An 18,360-nucleotide genomic window follows, 5' to 3' on the forward strand; every position below is an offset into this window, starting at 1 on the left:
GCTCTGATTGGTCAGCTCGGACACACTTGAGCCAGCATCCCTAACCACAACAGAGCGGATGTGCTAAATCAATTCTAACGCGTCAAACTAGTTGCTTAATTATGCAAATGTGTGACTCTTTGACATGGTGTGATGTCAGAAGTCGCAGAAAATAAGAAATGTATATCGCCTGCAAGCCAGATCTTGCAAGCATGTTGACAGTGTTTGTGTGATAACTCTCACCGCCAGAAGAGGGAGACAAAAGTTGCACACAGCAGGTCTAACATGTGATCATTCAAAAGCAGTGAAACAAACTGTCCGTACGTATAAACTGTTCCTTTAATAAACACAGTGTGATGATAACATAATCTAATCCAGCTTCTTGTTACACGTGACGGAGTTCAACATGTACAACACTGTTTCATTCCAAAGTTTCTCCTCTCACCAATCTGATGTGGGCGGGGCTCCGTCGGGAAAAGTGGGGGTCACTTCCTTCTGTGCGCCAATCAGGATTTAGCGGCATCTGAGTCTGATGATGGCTGCCGGTTTGATGGATAACTAACCGGATCAATAAATATCTTGTTTATTTGAAAGGTATTTTAAAGGTTTTAAAGGTTTCTTCATTGACTATTCTTTGCATACACACACTGAATAAACTGTCTTTGTTTTCATGACCGAACAAACAAACAACACAGCATCATACTGGCGGACCCTGCCACCTTTTTAGCTTCTAACATTGTTCTGTAGAAATTATTTTATTAGGAACAGCTTGTTTATTCAGTTATAGAAAAAATAGATATTTGTATGAATTTCTTCTCCTAAACAACGCAGTGCCCCTTTATGAGTAAATATTTCATGTTATAGACAGATACTAAAGACAAGTTGTCAGGGGCTTTAAGTGGTGACACAGCAGCAGCATTTTTATGATGTAAAACTTCACATATTGTGAGCTGCTTTATCAGTACGCCAGCGGCTAAAAACACCACCTGCTAACACAGTGAAGCCCGTTAGTTAAAGTAATTACATGATGCTATAAAGATGGTGCTACATTATCCATGAATGCACTGCATTTTTCATTACATTTCTGGCTCTGACACTTTCTCATATTTTCTTTTTTTACGAGTTATTACATTTTTTACGCCAGAGGTTACATTTTCATTTTCTACAAGCCATTTTCCAGAGTAAATTAGTAATGCAATTAATATTTATTAACGGAGTTAATTCAACAGAGAGAAAAAATGGCAGAGATACAATAAAATGTCAATAAAAACTGAAAATGTAAAGATTATTTGAGCAGCTACATACAGAACGTGGCATGGTGCATTCATCCCTGGGCTGTGAATGACCGATCCAACATCAATTTATAACATCAGCTGTACACTATTTACACATCATTATCACACAGTAATCATTTAGTTCTAACATTTACATCATTCACACGTCAAGCATTTAATAGAAAACTGATGATTTAAGACGGTAAGATCAGTGAACTTATCAGTTTATGTATCACAGTGATTCCTTTTTACTATTCTACAAATCACTAAGCCAGAGACGATTATGAAAAAGCCTACTAAAACACATGAGTGGACGCTGGTTTAGGAAAATCAGAATAATATTAACTGAGGTCCTTGTGTGAAATCAGGAATTCTACAATATTCATCAGAAGTTTTGTCCTCTTTCTCCAACTTCGCAGAAAGACACCATGTCAAACAGACTACTGTGACAGGGATGACAACACTCGACAAAACAACCACAGCCACTCAAGGCTGAGCTGCTCTAGTCTAAGTCAAGAATGAACAGTCGAGCTCGATGAAAGCATCCTTTCCGGGGCTGCGATGTCATCATCGGTTAAAGCGCGGGGCCGATCGGTCGTCGGTGTGCGTCGGCTTCAGCTTGACTGTGGCAAACGGGTTGGTGCCCCTTCAAAATAAAAGAAGAACAGATGTTGGATGAAGAGAAAAAGACAGCAACAGAGGGGTGAAAACTAACATCGGAAAATGCCGCGGCCTAAATAACATCGTCGAGCCCGACAATGACGGTTATTGCGTGAGAAACGAGCGCTGCGTTTCAAATTGCACTAGCGTCATCTAGCAAACTGCTCACCTGAAGTGAGAGCGAGAGTGATAGTCATGGGTCTTGTATGGCCGTTACTGAAATGGTTTCAGTACTAAACTGCACTTCAAACTCTAATGGGGGGAACGCGATTCCGTGCCATTTAGATCGCAGCCCTCATCGCCTGTTGTTCTCTGATTTAATGGCTTCATGATATACTTCAAAAAATGTCATTAGCTTCTGTGAAAGAGAACTGTTTGAGCGTTTCACGACCTGTCTGCACTTCCAAGGGCAAGTTAATCTCACCTCGGGAAGAGTTCTGGTCTTGATCCATGTGGATTTGACGTCTGTAGAGGGGAAAAAAAAGAAGAAATGTGAGTGAAGGCTGATCCAGACCACAAAATGTAGACACGTGCTCTGATGGAGGCTCAGCGGCCTACGGCCCTCGACCCCTTTTGCTTTCAGTTGGTCTTCCAACAAGCTGCTCATTGATGTGTTGTTTCAAGCTGCCACACACACAAACTGTTAAATCGCACCTTTTCAAATGTCAAAACCTCTGCATGCAGAAACAGAAATGCTACTGAAACGACCGCAGAAGATAGCGTTTTCTCTCCACAGCACTCTGAAGGACCTATTTAGTCACAAGGACTTCAAATAGCTCTTCACTTGAACAGCATGCTAAAACCAGGAGCACACACACACACACACACACACACACAGACACGTGCACACAACCTCCTCGTTCATACACCGTCAGCAGCTGGAGCTCCCTCCCTGCATCCACCAGAAAGACGGCTGCGGTGCCATTGAGAACAGCACCTTGCCACAGTGCCCCTGCTGGACAGACCGGGGGAAGACCATGAAGGAGTTACATCGTTCTTTCTCCATCTCAAGTGGGGGAAAAATACAAACGTGTTCAGACGTGGCAGGCATTTATACACAGCTATGTGTGTTAGCAGTCTCTCCTACTCTCTCTGAGTTTGTCAGTTCAAGCATCAGACAACAATCACTATCAGCCTCTGTCTCTGCTGTGGTCGGTGTGACTTGATTCCACAGAACTTATTGAGGATAAGTAAATATAGACATATATCAGGGGATTAAAATATAACAACTCCTTAAAAAATGAAAGTAAACCAAAGGGTAGGGAAGCTCAAATTGACTCGACTCGATTTTATTTATATAGCACCTTAAAGCCTTAAGTGCACCGCAAAGCAAGATTAAACCAGCACTGACAAAAAGGTATGTGCAAACATAGGCATAGACGACAAAAAATATAATATAAGATTTTTAAAGTTGTAACTGATGGCCTTATCCATGGGTAACGACTAATTTACTAAAGCTCTATAGATCAGTAAAAGCCAATAATGTAAACAACTTTTGGGTGGTCAGGTGGTTAAAACTGAAGCCACTTATTTCGAGTACAGAGCTACAGAAGAACAACTGTAGATGTGATGGAATAAAACCCTTTATTAATGACTTATAAACACAGAAATAGAAAGGGTAGGATGTTCAACCCAAAAGTTGTCTATCATTCTAAAGATGTATATCCAAAAATCTAAAAGAAATGATTAACTAACCATTGATAAGAAAACAACAACAACAAAAAGTCCAACTTATACTGACTTTAGAAAGACATACATCCCCCCAAAAAGAAATTCCTGCAAAACTGCTTTTCAGTGTCTATTTGTGATCATGTTTAAAAGGACATTATAGATTATTGATTGATATGAGCACACTGATCGATCGATCAATCAATCATACATACAGAGCGACTGATAGCCATACCTTACTTTCTGAAAAGGACTCAGCCCTTCTGTCAGGAGCCGGCTCACTTGAATATGTAGCCGGAGGCGGAGGTGGAGGGGGCGGGGCTCCGCTCTGGTTCCTGCTTCGCGGCTGGTCGAACAGGTCGCTCATGCTGCCGGTGCTGCTGCTGCTTCGGAACGCGGAGCTGGTGAAGCGACCACACAATTCAACAGTTTTATGTAAATGAAGCAGAGTAAAGTTGATTGTCCTTATTGTAAGTCTAATGGGAATTCTATTTGTCTTTCATAGTGAAATTATTAGACCTGTACATATATTTTGCTTTTTTAAAGTATTTGAGATTTTAGGTTAAATACATATGTTACACAGATGATCAACACTGAGATTCACATTTTGGGCATTTAGCTGTGCCGTGTGCTCACAGTGACTGACATTTAGTTTTAAACCTCCTACTGGTTCTCCTCACAGCTATGGGTCACCCATTTTTCTTAAATAGTTTGTGTTATTATTCCAGGCCTGAGTTTCATGCTGACCCCCTTTTAAAAAATGTTGGACCCATAAAACAAAAAAGGACGGCCTGGGGCAACGGCAAAGTGTATTGTGTATCATGGATGAAAAGCAAAGATTATGCAGAAGGTTTATACTCTCTCCGTCTATTCTATAATGGCAGCCATGACAAATTCATTTGAGGCCGAACACAAAACCTGTGGAACCACCAGAGTCAAACCTACCTCTGTTATTGCCTTCAGACAGGGCTCAAGATAAGATATTTGGCTATTGGCTGTGGTGCCATATTTATGGTGAATCTAATTAGCATTGTGACTGTATTATTGCATTCTAATGTCAGTAACGTTTTACCCTTGTATGTCTGGCATAGTAGGAATCAGTAAGATAAGACAACACATTTCTTTATCAGCCTTTCTCTTTACTTAGCATGACCAAATGTTTTTTATTAGATGTTTACTGAGAGCTGGTTGTCATCGGAGGATCGTCCACTGCTTCCACGTAGGTGGATGGAAACCATCCCTGGCTGAAAACAAAGAAGCAGACAGTGAATATGAGAGTTGGTGGATTTGGTATTAATGTCATGAGTAATTTCAATAGTCACAAAAGAATGAGAAAAGACAAATACAGTTTCAGTACCGCTGAAACATTGCATTTTGCACAGACATTGATGGACGCCATGAGGATGAACCTCAGCTGACTTTGGGGGTGCTCTAACTTTTCCTTTTTGTACTCACTCATAGAACTAAAAATGGCTGATCATTCACATTAATATCCATGCATTACAACAATGCTGAAAAACACAATGATAAAAACAGTGAGGAAAAAAAATCTTTGATCTGTCCTGTTTATCCAGATCTGCATTAAGGGTTATGAGGTCTATTCTGGGCTGAGACTCATCCTTTATCCGAGTTTCATGGAAACAACAAGCCAACAAACTACAGGGGTGAAAAAAAACCTCCTTGGCAGAGGTAATAATGACATTCCCATCAGCCTCAGCGGTACTTTGTGGTTAGCCCCAAGTAGTAAATATTAACATTGTAACATATGGTGAGTATAGAGCACATGCTGACTGCCAGCATGTGACCTTTGTTGCCACTGTGCGCATGATAGCACTGATTTTCTATGAACTAATGTGCTTATCCTGAGGCCAGACTCTTATCTTGTTATTCTTGTTTCAATTAAAGTTTTTTTTTTTTCTGTTTGTTTATTTCCTTTTAACGTACTATTCTTCTATTTTCTCTCAATTCATTTGCTGACGATACCGATTGTTTCTTACATCCTTTTATATTTAATTAATACCTTACAAATGTTTGCATCTCTAATTAAAATGTGACTTTTTCTCACCAGCTTTATTTTCCCTGAGGAAAAGGGACCTGGAGCATTACATATGAAAATGTTTGTAAACCACCTGAATATATCAACCTCCTGAATGGTATCAGGGTGCAACAGAGAGTGCACTATATATACTGTATTTCGCTTGAGCATCAGACATATTTACGGTGGATGCACAAGCAGTCACACAGGCTTAGGGTTAGCTCACCGCAAACTGCTCTCAGCACGTCCATACAGCCAGCCGTTCTTTGGCTGTTGGACCTTCACAGTGATCATCTCTCCCCTGGAGAAGGGCAGCAGGGTGGGGCTGGAGGCGCCGGGCTGGTGGGCCACCTTCGCCCTAAAGGATCTCCCTCCACCGCCGCCTCCCTGTGACTCTCCGGTGGAGCGATAAATGCTTTCCTGGGGAGACGGAGCTGGAGAGATGATGAATTGAACTGTTTGTTGCCGCACATGTTGGCTGATGAAACCTCTTAAATGGCAAAGATAGATCTCTGGCGAAATGATTCATTAAAAAATACAAAAGGGTATGATTTATTTCTTTACCCATTACGCCCCCTGGTATTCATACCTCAGAGACTTGGCAGACTACTAAGTATCTCACTCTCTGTATAATTATTTTTGCTCGGATGGCAGGGGCTGCAATACACTGAATTACACAAAAAATGGGGGAGCATTGTTATTTACTGAGCTTGGTAAGATCATTGAAGTGCTGCAGACAACGAGCATGAAATGTTTCAGAGGAGCAAAAGTGGAACATTGGTGGAACTTCCACTCAATATTCTAGAGACTGTTTTATGGTACCGTATCTCTTTTAACTTTAGATAAGCAGGGCAAATAATTACACAGACTTTCTGCAGAGGCAAGTATAAATGAGGAAGTAAGAAAGTGCAGATGTGAAAATTTATGAGCTGGGACAGAAACGCAGATAAAAGGCTTAAAGGGTGATAAAGCGGGTGGTGAAGGCAAAATGAGCTCTGATATGCATTATGGGCTGTGAACGTTACAGACATGCTTTGATTCTAAACATAACATGAAATATGTGGCACCGATATCTTTTCATGATATATTTGTTGACATGTTTGATCTATCGTCTGTGTTACGTTTCCTGGTGTCAGTAAAGTGATATCTTTTCTCAAAATAAACACAGAGTTTTGGAATGGCTCGCAGTAACCACTCACCCCTTGATGGTATTTTGCCGAGGAGAGGCTCTTCTCTGTTCCTTCTGTACTCCTCCTCCTTCATCCCCATCTGCACAACCAGGAATATACAACACCGTTCATGCACAAGTGTAGACAAGTTGACTGTCAGTCTGTGCTGTAGCACTCATGTATCTTGTAAACACCAGGATGAAACAGGATCATACACACAAACAGCAGATTCAAGACAACATCGCAGCCAGCCTTGGCCCTAACCAGTATCCATTCAGAACCTTCAGAACATCATATCTACTGCCCTCCACTCATTCTTCACACACCTTGAGAATAACAGCTTCATTGTTTGTCGACTTCAGCTCAGCATTTAATACAATCCCTCCCATGAAGCTGATAGGAAAACTTCCCGCTGGGCTTGAGCCCAACCCTCCGCAGTTGGATATTAGACATCCTCACAAACACAGTGCTCAGCACCGGAGCTCCCCAGGGCTGTGTGCTCAGCCCCCTCCAGTTCACATTGTACACCCATGACTGCACTCTGTGAGACTGTGTTGACACTATTGTTCAGTATGCAGTCAACACCACGATCATATGCCACATAACACACAACCAAGAATATTCACACCAGGCAGGAGGAAATCTATGCAAAACAATCTTGCATAGTGGTTCACAGAGAACGATCGACTGCTCAACATTGGCAAAAAAAAAGCAGATGGAGCTGATTGCTGATTTTACAAAAAAAGGAGCTGATGATACCCTAGTATCATGACCATCCCTCATCAACACCCTGGTGAAAAAAGCACAGAAAAGAATCTACTTCTTATGGAAACTTAAGAAGGCTAATTTTATTCTAGATCTGTTACAAAAGAGCAATAGTAAGCATGCCGACTGAAAACATCACAAACTGGCATGGTTTCATTAGCGGCCCATGACAGGAAGGCTCTACAGCAGGTGAGTAAAACCGGCCAGAACATCACTGGTATCATCTACAGAGCAACAGTGACATCGGTGAAGTGAGATGTCTGCACAGAGCCCAAAGGATATTAAGAGACAACACCCACCCCGGCCACAGTCCCTTTACCTTGCTGCCATCTGCCAAAAGATACAGAAGTGTCCTTTGCCATACCACCAGACTACAGAGCAGCTTCTTTCTTCTTGTATGTGTTTTTTCTGTTATGTAGCATGAAAGGACTAAATTCAGTTTCATTTTATAACCCTGGCGTCGCAAAATGACAAATAAATGAACCTTTACCTCGAGTAATGTACTGTATATGATGAGTGACTATGGAAAGGCAACTCAAATATCTGTCTGAAGTGGCTCACAGGCTTCACTCTGATATAAGCGCGGATAAATCCCACGCCAAACCAAAACAAACACAGGATCCACGTTAATCCTCTGATGGTTATTACAGTAGGATGTGGGATCTGCGGGGTTCACTGGCATGCCACCTTGTGATGAGGGACAGACTGAGACCGACTGGGCTTAGCTCAGGGCCGTCTTTGTTGTTTACTCGCATCTTAATTGCTGCCTTCATGCGAAAGACCATATGGTGTCAGTTTGTGAATTATCCATGGTGTTAATCCTGCTGTTTTAAGATGTGGAGACATCTGGGTTTATTCAGATGATGTATACGTTTCATATTTTGATTAAAGCCGGTGGTTGAACAGGAGAGATTTATTGCCTTATCGCAATCACATACTCATTTCTTTCATGCCAGAAAATAATTTTATCCCGGGCTGCAACTAATGTTGATTCTCATTATGGATTATTCTGCCAAAAAGCAGTGAAAAACATCTCAATTTTCCTGAGCCCAAAGTGATGTGTACAAATGTCTTCTTCAGTCCAACCAGCAGTCAAAACACAAAGACTCTTCATTTACTATCAGAAATAACAAAGAAAATAAGCAAATCCTTACAGTTAAGAGGCACAGAGATGCAAATGTTTGACAGTAGTTAGCAGTTCTTTATATTTCGATCCACTAATCAATTACCCAGCTAATTGTGCAGCTCTCATGTAATCTCTGTGCTTCTATGTCAGATACAGGTTTAATCCTCCGCAGGCAGCTTCCCTCTAACAGCATTTTGTCTCATGTCAGTGGTGTGATTCATTCTGATGGTTTCAAATCGAATCCAACCAGCAGAGGGCACCCTGGTAACAAAAATATAATGGCCATAATTCACCGGTTTCTGCCTATGTATGATCCCTGACAGCCAGTTCAATCACGTTATGTTTTCTTATCTAATGTGTGTTGAATCCAGACACCACATTTGAAAAGTTTTGACTTGCTCAAATCCTGTTATCCATTTCACAAGATATTTCCCCAAACAGATCTCTACAGAGCTTCCCTCAGTCCTTTCCCCCTGAAACAGGATTATATCGCACACCATCAGCATATTCTCTGGGTTTTGAAGAGGTCTAATGCAATCCAGCTCCTGCGCTGTTTGAATAATTCAACACACACATTCAACGGACTTCTGTAAACTCTGCCCTGAACTCACAGAGTTTTCCACAGATGGGGGTCGTCCGGCCTTGACTCCTCTGGTGGCGTTCACCTCGTTCGACCAGGCGTCGGCTCTCTGCTGGAGGGAACCTCCCAGCTGACACACACACACACACACGCACACACACACACACACACACACACAAAATTAAAGTGCCATTAAGGGTCAGCAGAGTTAGGGGCTTATGTCACACAGCTGCTTATATTAATACTCATTTGGCAAAAAAAGGCCTCATGTGCACATATATACTGTGTGTTCAGTTCAACTATGAGAGCAGAGATGTAAACGGTGATCCTGTGTTAAACAGCAGCCTGCCTCCTTTATGGTTAAATGTAAATGCAGTTGCTGTGTCAGCAGCACACTGTTTCTATTAGACTTCCATCTCTTCATGTTTTTGAGACACAGATCTGTTTAAACAGATTAAAGCTGCAGCATTTAAACAGAGAATTAAAGCTTATATATGGAAGCTCATTGATGCCATCAAAAAAAATGCTCGAATAGAAAAAGAATAAACATTTTGACTTAATATGTCATAACTCACTGAGCGAGACAAACCTTCTTCTTATTAAATCAGAGTTTCAATCTTCAAACTTTGGCTATACTTACTACAATTTGAACTCACTATCTCATATTTGCATTTCTTTTTAATTTTAATTTGAACTTCAACTTATCATTTTTGACTTTTTATCTTACTTTAGATTCGCTTAATCTTGTAATTTTCATCCAATTTTTACCTAGGTTTTTGAACTACTCACCGTTGGAGCTGGATCTCCGGCCTGCCGCCGTCAAGGCAGACAAAAAGTGTCGATCCCCGAGTACGACCTCACAGGCAGGAGAGTAATGGTGGACCTCCTACCTATTAGATCTATACTTTTTGTCTGCCATGACGGCGGCACGCCTGAGGTGCTACTGCTAACGTGAGTTGTCCAAAAACCTTCTTTTTAGTAATATTTGTGTACACAAACAATGTTTTCAATGCTCGTGTTCATGTGTAGAGACCCTGGTGATACTACGAGCAAAGTTTCATGTTGTGTCGAGCCTTCTCAATGTTTTAAATATAGTGATTTTGATGCTAGCGTAAAAGTGCCCCTACACCCCATTGAAAATTTGCTTGCCCGAAAACAAAACTATGGTAAATCCTAAAAGTGCCTCTTTCATCATAATTATGCTTTTACACGAAGGTCTGACTCATATTCAATCACAAATAAAGCTTCGGTTGCTTTTTGGCGAGAGTTTCACTTTAATTTTAGCAACTTGCAAATTCGCAAATGTATTTAGCTTCTCTACACATGGGAGCAGTCAGAGACGTTTTGATGTCTAAGTCATTAGAATGAGCCTGTATTAGACGAGCAGGCTCATTCAAGATCCAAGCAGGATCGAAATGTCTTTTTTAACCTGTTAAGCCCGAGCTCAGAGCCCAACTTGGTGACATAAGTGGAATATATAGTTTGGTACCTGAGACATTTTAAATGGCATAGATGCAACCAAAATGCTCTTTACTAATACCTCTCTAATTTTGCTTTGATTCACATTATTGGCATAAAACTTGCCAGAGGTAATGTTCAGATGTTTTGCTTCAGTTCACTTGAGATCTGGAAATATTTGATATTTAATATATATATATATATATCTGGAAATAAAATCTCTCATTTATGCTTCGTGCAACTGACTAATGTACTTATACTCACACATCTGAACACATTTTTCAAGCTCTCCCTTTATTATGACACCCTTGATTATTCAAATAGACTTTGTTAATGGACGTGTCATTTTCGAGCAGAGATCCAAAATCGAGTCCTAACAGGTCAAACTTCTGTGTTGTGGAGCGAGTGTACAGGCACTCTCCCTCTTTTTCAACAAGCCTTGTATTTACTTTGCTCTATGGAGTAGATTTATTAAAGATCGAGTTAAGTATTAAAAGGGAAAACTTTTTTTTTGAGGGGCAAATATCTCTGTCGAAGGGCTGCGGAGAGTTGAACAAACATCATGTTCGATCTGTCCTTAACTACATGTACGGTCTCAAAGGGCTTTGTGACGGCCTCGTTACGAGAACAGTAAAATGTTTCGATTGTGACGGTACAGCGGTGTAATAAAAGGTGAGCAGAAAGTCCAGAGTTCAAACGGACGGCCTGTTAATGAGACATCAGCTCTGCGGGAGAACCTGAACTGGTGATCTGTGTGGCTGATCTGTGTTTGACTCCGTTGCAAAGGAGGGAAACTCATCCACAGGGGCTGATGAAGTCTTATAATCATCACAGATCATTGTGAGTTGGCTGTTAGAGGGCCGTCCTGTTGTTGTGAGCGATGTAAGAGTTTTAACACGAACCCAACCTATTTGGCGCCTGTAGTTAATAAGCCGCAACAAAACCATGAAATATTTAATTTACAAATGCCGTCTGAGGTGAGCCGCGTACCTTATTCATGAGGCCGGCGATGGATTGTATCAGGCCGCAGTGTTTCTCAGCCAGGAAGCGGTGTCGCCTCTCCTCCTCCTTCAGAGCCTCGTCGTGGCTCCTCCTGAGGAACTGCACATACTCGCTGCTATCCTGAGGACGCACATATTCAACAGCGCACGTTTACATATTTTACAAGCACACGCTCGTGCACGTGGCGCTGCATTTTTCCGTCAGGGTGCAGAAACTCAAACCTGGTTGGCTCCCCTCCACAGCTGCCTGTCCAGAGCTGCCGCCTGATTGTGGACCTCCATCTCGTATTGCCTCCTGCTGCCCTGTAGGACACACAATTCATGTCACGTCTTTTCCGTTCTTCCTAATGGCTTCTCCAGTTTTAATGACAGATTATTACTTCTTTATCTTCTGGGAGGCAAGTGGGCTATTTATCAAGATATTAATTTATCAGATAACTCACTCCACAACTATTCTCACGATGCCCCGCAGTTATTAATTTTCCTCCCCTGAACATAATTACGAGATAACAGCTTGTCATTCTGTAAGAGCCCTCTCTTGACCTCGTCGCAACCCTGCTTTTGGGTGTCACTCACCGATATGTAATCTTTGTCCAGTCTAATGTTGTTGTCCATCTCCTGAAGAACCTCCATGCTGAACCAGCGGCACTGGAGAGAGACGCACAACATCCATGTTAAACACAAGACAACACACTCATACGCAAAAGCCGTCTTAAGGGTCGTGATGATGTCACTTACGAGTCCCTCCAGCTCCAAGGTGAGTCTTCTTTGGCTATCAGAGATCTTAATCAGGACATCTCCTGAACGGGAAGAAAGCATTACACGTTTCATTGTAATCACTTAATGTATTACCTGGAAAACAATAAAATGACATCATGCAATATCATATAACCTTCTCCTTTTGTTTACTTCCATGTACTCATTAACTAACGATCTTAACAGGAATGGAGGCCTGTGACGTCATCTCTTAGGCACACACTCCCGCTTACAGGATACACTTTCCATCTCACACACAGACACACACGAGCGAACACACATTAGACCATATTGACTCGACGGCCGTTTTCCTCTAAAGTCTGAAGTGGGAAGTTCAAGTGCTGGGATAATGTTTTGCTGCTGTTTTCAACGGTGCAAGTCGTACAAACGTAGGAAATCTCGCAAACTGTTACCATTTCACCACTGCCTGGCTGATCAGCAACAAACAAGACAATTGATGGTTAAAATCTGGAGCGACCTGGTAAGAAAAGATATTTGATAACCCATTAGCTAACGTTAGCATTGAACCACTTCCTAGCTAACATCACTGTTTGATTACATCCGTTGTGCATCGCCTCCATGTGTCCAAGATGTGTGTTGTTCCTGGTCCTACTGCATTGTGTGACACTGTCCAACAGTAATTTTTCAATAAAGTATTTCTGATTCTGATCACTTCCATTAATCTAGTTTCATTATCAGGCCACTGTGCAAATCCATCTTTACAATACCTTTGAAATGTTGATGTTAATGACAATGACAATGTTAATGACGTGTATGGAATCTCATTGTTTTCTTTGATAGGATCATTAAATATTTAGCCAAATGGTATTTTAGGCCAACTGCTGTCTTCTACCTTTAATAAAACTGCATTTAGCTCCATCCAAAGCCTTTCAAACACACGCACTGTGAGGGATCTAAACATTGATTTGAAACATTTCATAAAAGCACAAAACCCTTCCCACGGTAGTTTAACCATCAGGATTTACCACGCCATGACATAATATGCCGAAAACGTTGCACTCGTTTAGTTTGACTTGACACTGTGCTTGAAAATGCATGCTGGGATTCATTTCCTCACAGCGTGAGCACACTAATGATCCAGTTTGGACAATGTCCTCAGCTCCAGCGACTAAACCGAACACGACTCGCTTTCAGAGTGGCTGGGTTAAGTGAGCGGAGCACGGCCCGCTGCCTGTCATCGTTTATTATTCATGGTGTCTGCTCGCATCTGATGCCCAACTCTGGCAACACTCTTGGCTTGAGCTCATATCAAAACAGACTCAAACGAAAACTGTGCCACAATCTAACTTTGAAGCTGCCTCTTGACATGAGCAGAAATCTAATAAGACGGTTTTTGCCTCATTCTCGAGCCCAATACCAATGTTAACTCAGTCTGAGCTACAGGTAAAAAGCTTGTGTTACACCGTAAAATACATTGATTCAATTACGCATCACAGTAGGTCTTACACACCTGTACATCAAAGAGTACACTTATGACGTACACCTACATGTTACACATGCTTTTAGTATCTGTGAAAGGAGTAATAAAGTGCTGCTTGGGTATAAACTTTGGTCCTCTTCACACGGAAGAACACTGTTTAATTAGCAAAATGAATAGCCATAAACGGATCAAAGACAAAACACTGCCTGAATTGTCGATATGGAAATAACCTCATTGTGTTTCCACTTAGTAATCACGAGATTGCACAAGCCAGCTGACGGTGCATGTGTTCGTACGTACCCAGGGAGCGCGAGGATATGGTGTGGAAAGCCTTCTCTCCGATCCTTGAAAGCGCGCTGAAGTAGGCCTCGCTCGTTACAGCGAGAGCTGGAAAACACACACAAACACAATATTAATTTGAAATGCAAATTGATTTGGCACAATTAATTGCCCTGGCATACAACTGCAGAAGCAGGTAAACAGAGTGATTAGCTACAGCAACGGAAATGGAGCGGAAACTATTCAATGATTCAAATTACAATACACGCAAATGTCTCTCTGCAGTCATTTGGAAATATGTTTACTTGGACAACAGCTGCATAAAATCACAGCGCAATCACATTCTTCTTGATAAGCAATCACCATAAGGTCCCTCTTCGCTCTCTATGATAACAGTGCATTTTGATTTCTTGCTGCTGATATCATTTTTGTTCTTAGACTGTCAACGGCAAAATGCAGTACAGTATCTAGTCAAAAGATGACCAGCTTCCAGCACAGCACAGGGGTTCCACAGAGTCCCTTCAGCATCATAGAAATGTATAATTAGCAAAGTAGCATGTTAAATTTACAGTCATAACAAAACACAGCTAAAATCCAAGCAGTAAAAGCCGAACCCTTCAGTAAAAGAATGGCGTCAACTCCTCAGGTCAAGACTCTGAAGGAGAAAATCATTCCTTTGAGGACAACAATGTAAACAACTTGGCCAGAGAAGACAGATGGTTTGAAAGAGGAGTAAAAGAATCCATCTATGTCAAACTGGAATGACCCTCTCTGAACAGAGGAGGTGACCTACGACATTAGTTATCACCTAGCTTAGGGGGCGACTGTAGCTCAGGAGGTGGAGCGGGTCGTCTAGTAATAAGGTTTAGCTGCATGTCGAAGTATCCTTGAGCAAGATACTGAACCCTGAAATACTCCTGATTGAGTGATTGTTCCTGACGAGCAGCTGATGTGTGTGCTCCTGGTGTGTGAATGGGTGATGCGGCATGTGCTTTGAGCAGTCTATAGACTGGAAATGCACTGTAGAATTGCAAGTACATTTACCATTCACCTCCAAGTTCCCTACTGAGTTAAGTCAACAACCCACAATTGGCCCTAACAACTCTGAAACTCAGAGCTCACGCATGTCCTTGACGACCCTGTAAGGACACTCCCACACAGAGTTTAAAAAACTGCAACTCCCCTCCGGTTAGTTAGAACTGAAGAGGCCTCTTGGATGAGAGGTGGAACGTCTTCAACAAACTGAAACATGTCCAGTTGCCTACGATACAGCAGCAAGAATTACCATCACCTGATTAACTGAGAACCTTCATCAGCATATGATCTGAATAGTTAGAGAGCCATGGTTAGCCCTGGCTCAAGATAAGCTTTCCACGTATCTGTTGGCTGTACTTCAAATGTATACAATTTGATGAACTAAATTACACGTTATTAATGTAGTTTGTTGACCAACATGAACAAGGCAGCAGATAAATCCAGTCAGAGAATTATAAAACAGCTGAACTAGTCCTGCTAAAAGCTAACTAGCCAAACGTAGCAGAGTAGCTAGCTCATATCTCTGGAGCTTTTGTTGCTGATGTCTGTGTTGTTACGTTTCACACATTTAAATGTGTTAAATTGTAAATAAACTTATTATATTACTTCTAAGGTCATTACTGACAAATGGTACAATTGTTTGTAAGAAGCCTTTGTGACATGGTTCCTGTCAAATCGGCCCAGTCACAGTGCGACCTCTTCTTTAGCTGGGGCTGCCTGGGTGTGATTTTTTATTTTTTTATTTTTTGCTTGTTTTCACTTGAGTTAACCTATAGTTGCATTTTCAGCAGATGAGAGAACCTTGCCTTTGTTTTTGTCGAGATGGGGCGACACCTAGTGATAACAAATCAAACGCACACTCCCCAAGGCTGTAAGACTATGGATTTCAACGACAAACACATATGTGATAGCCCTTTAAAAACAATGACTAGGGAGAGTATGGACAGCATCCACACCTTATTCAAGGAGAAGCTGCATCAGTAGAATCTAAATAGACTCTTTAGCCACATCAGTTCTTGGTCTTGACCTCATTAACGTGGTGAAGTTGTGGCACCACAGAGAGCACACAGAAGGAATTTTAAGTCTCGGTGCAGGTGGCAACCAGAGACATCATAATCTGTACTTTATTGTCTGCGGGGCTTTTGGTGCAGTGGTGCGACTGTGAATCAGTTGTTGATGACGTCGCGTAAGTGCTCTTGCATATATTAAACAAGCACCTACAGTGTAATGTAATATAAAAAAGGCTCACCGTGTAAAACTGCTCCTGTGGCTGAATTCCAATTGCATCTCAGCACTTTAAAGGCCGTTCGCAGCGAACGCATGGCGCAGGGATTAGAGGTGATTACGAGGAGGATAATTAAGACATCAAATGTAGACGAGGTGACTGCACGTTCAGATTCAAATTAAAAGTTTAATCCATGCTCCGAAACGACCTCTCCTCACAGACATACATAAAAAAAAAATAAATAAAAAAAAAAAAAAAACTTAGGCCCAGACTGCACTCAATATCCTAAATCCCTGCCTCGGTCTTTGGAAATTAAATATCTTTCTGGGCCGTTGTTTGTCTGTTCACAATGTACTCATTACCTCTGCAGGCTTTGTTTACAGGCCCATTATCACGGCTATAACTGCACCAGGAAGGTATTCCCAAAGCGTATGGACTTTGGAATTAGGTGTAGTGAAATAGACAGCTCCCATATCCTCTGTGCTGCCATTATAGTTTGTTTAGTTTATGGCACTTATGAAGGTTGGTGTGAGAATTTAAGAAGTGAAAAATTCTCATTACTGGATTTTCTTTCTTTCTTTCTTTCTTTCTTTCTTTCTTTCTTTCTTTCTTTCTTTCTTTATGTCTTACCTTTGAAAGCCTGCATATAGCTGTTACCCAGTAAAACCAGTTTCTGTAGGCTTGGGTTGAAGTCATCCGTCAAGTTCTGTTTGGGAAACACACACAGACACACATACCTGAAAGTTTGAAACTTTTAGACCCACCTTAAGGAGAATCAATAAAACGTCTTTAATTCAATCTGTATTTATGAGCACAAACTCTCCCTCCAAACACCGGAGCACAGACAGCCTCAGACTGAAATCTCCGTTGTTACCAAGCAAAAGGAAACACTCCTTGAATTTGAAAACTGACTGTGTGAATCCACATCATGTCTGCTTGACAGAAATGATACGTAAGTTGGTCGTCTAATTTGAGCCACTGGCCCACACACACACAGTACCTGTTACCTACCGAGTAAATCCCCAAGGTGGAGCGATGCAGCTGATCACTATTCATCCCAGACATGTTGATATCCATAATGGCGCAACTGTCACTGAAACCTTGACAGGGTCTGCAGCTTTTATATCATCCGGCGAATGTGCCAAAGCCTCTGTGAGAAAGGAGAGTTAATCGTATTGAAGCTGACGTGTAGTTGAGAGGGAGCAGCGGCTCAGTGTGCCGGTAATCGACACCGCTGTGGCCTGAGAGAGACCGGAGTAAATAATTAAACATGGCTCAACCATAAAACACACTGACAGATGCTATAAACCTTGACTGTCTGGGCGTGTGCGTGTTTGTTTGTGCCACATTGTATGTTTTATTCAAGACGACAACAGAGATCTCTTTTAACTCTGTAATATGAATATAATGTAATATTTATAGAGTATACATGTTTAGAAATAGGTCACGAAAAACATATCTTCATAAAACAACTGGGTGATCTTGTTTTGGTAACACTTTAGATTAAGGTCCTTTTAATACATGCGAGTTGATAAGTAATAAGTCCATTACAAGATGCTTCATAATAAGTGTTCGAAAAGCATCATAATCACATTTATTGTTGTTGAATAAGAAACTTGCTAACAGTTTACAACCTGCTTAAGAACGTTAAACAAGCCCTGTGAGTTTAATTTATAACAGCATTACAAATGCATTTTTTGAATTTAACCGAAACTGTCAATAGAATTTTTTTTTGCTTTAAAGGTGTTATTGATGACATTCAGACGCAACATGTGACATTCCATCTCAATCTCTATATTGCATTGCCATTAAAAGGCCACTGATGTATCAAATCATCTCCCCCCTCGAGTGGTTGCCAGTTAGAGCACTAGCAAACGTTGACATCACAAGAACGAGCTAACTCACTGCT

General features: G+C 41.4%; 1 protein-coding gene across 1 annotated transcript; it reads right to left on the reverse strand.

Moving 5' to 3' along the window:
* Window positions 1–1,161: 1,161 nt before the first annotated feature.
* baiap2l2a (BAR/IMD domain containing adaptor protein 2 like 2a) lies at window positions 1,162–17,706 on the reverse strand. The gene is made up of 14 exons (XM_030406497.1): window positions 17,463–17,706; window positions 17,082–17,157; window positions 14,213–14,299; window positions 12,454–12,515; window positions 12,292–12,363; window positions 11,938–12,018; window positions 11,705–11,836; window positions 9,288–9,386; window positions 6,816–6,885; window positions 5,843–6,050; window positions 4,760–4,825; window positions 3,817–3,982; window positions 2,338–2,378; window positions 1,162–1,899 (listed from the first exon to the last, which is right to left on the reverse strand). The coding sequence occupies exons 1-14, from the start codon at window positions 17,526–17,528 to the stop codon at window positions 1,821–1,823; spliced, it is 1,305 nt and encodes a 434-aa protein (XP_030262357.1). The 5' UTR covers window positions 17,529–17,706; the 3' UTR covers window positions 1,162–1,820.
* Window positions 17,707–18,360: the final 654 nt, after the last annotated feature.

The sequence above is a fragment of the Sparus aurata genome, chromosome 23 (genome assembly GCF_900880675.1).
Source record: "Sparus aurata chromosome 23, fSpaAur1.1, whole genome shotgun sequence".
NCBI lineage: Eukaryota > Metazoa > Chordata > Actinopteri > Spariformes > Sparidae > Sparus > Sparus aurata.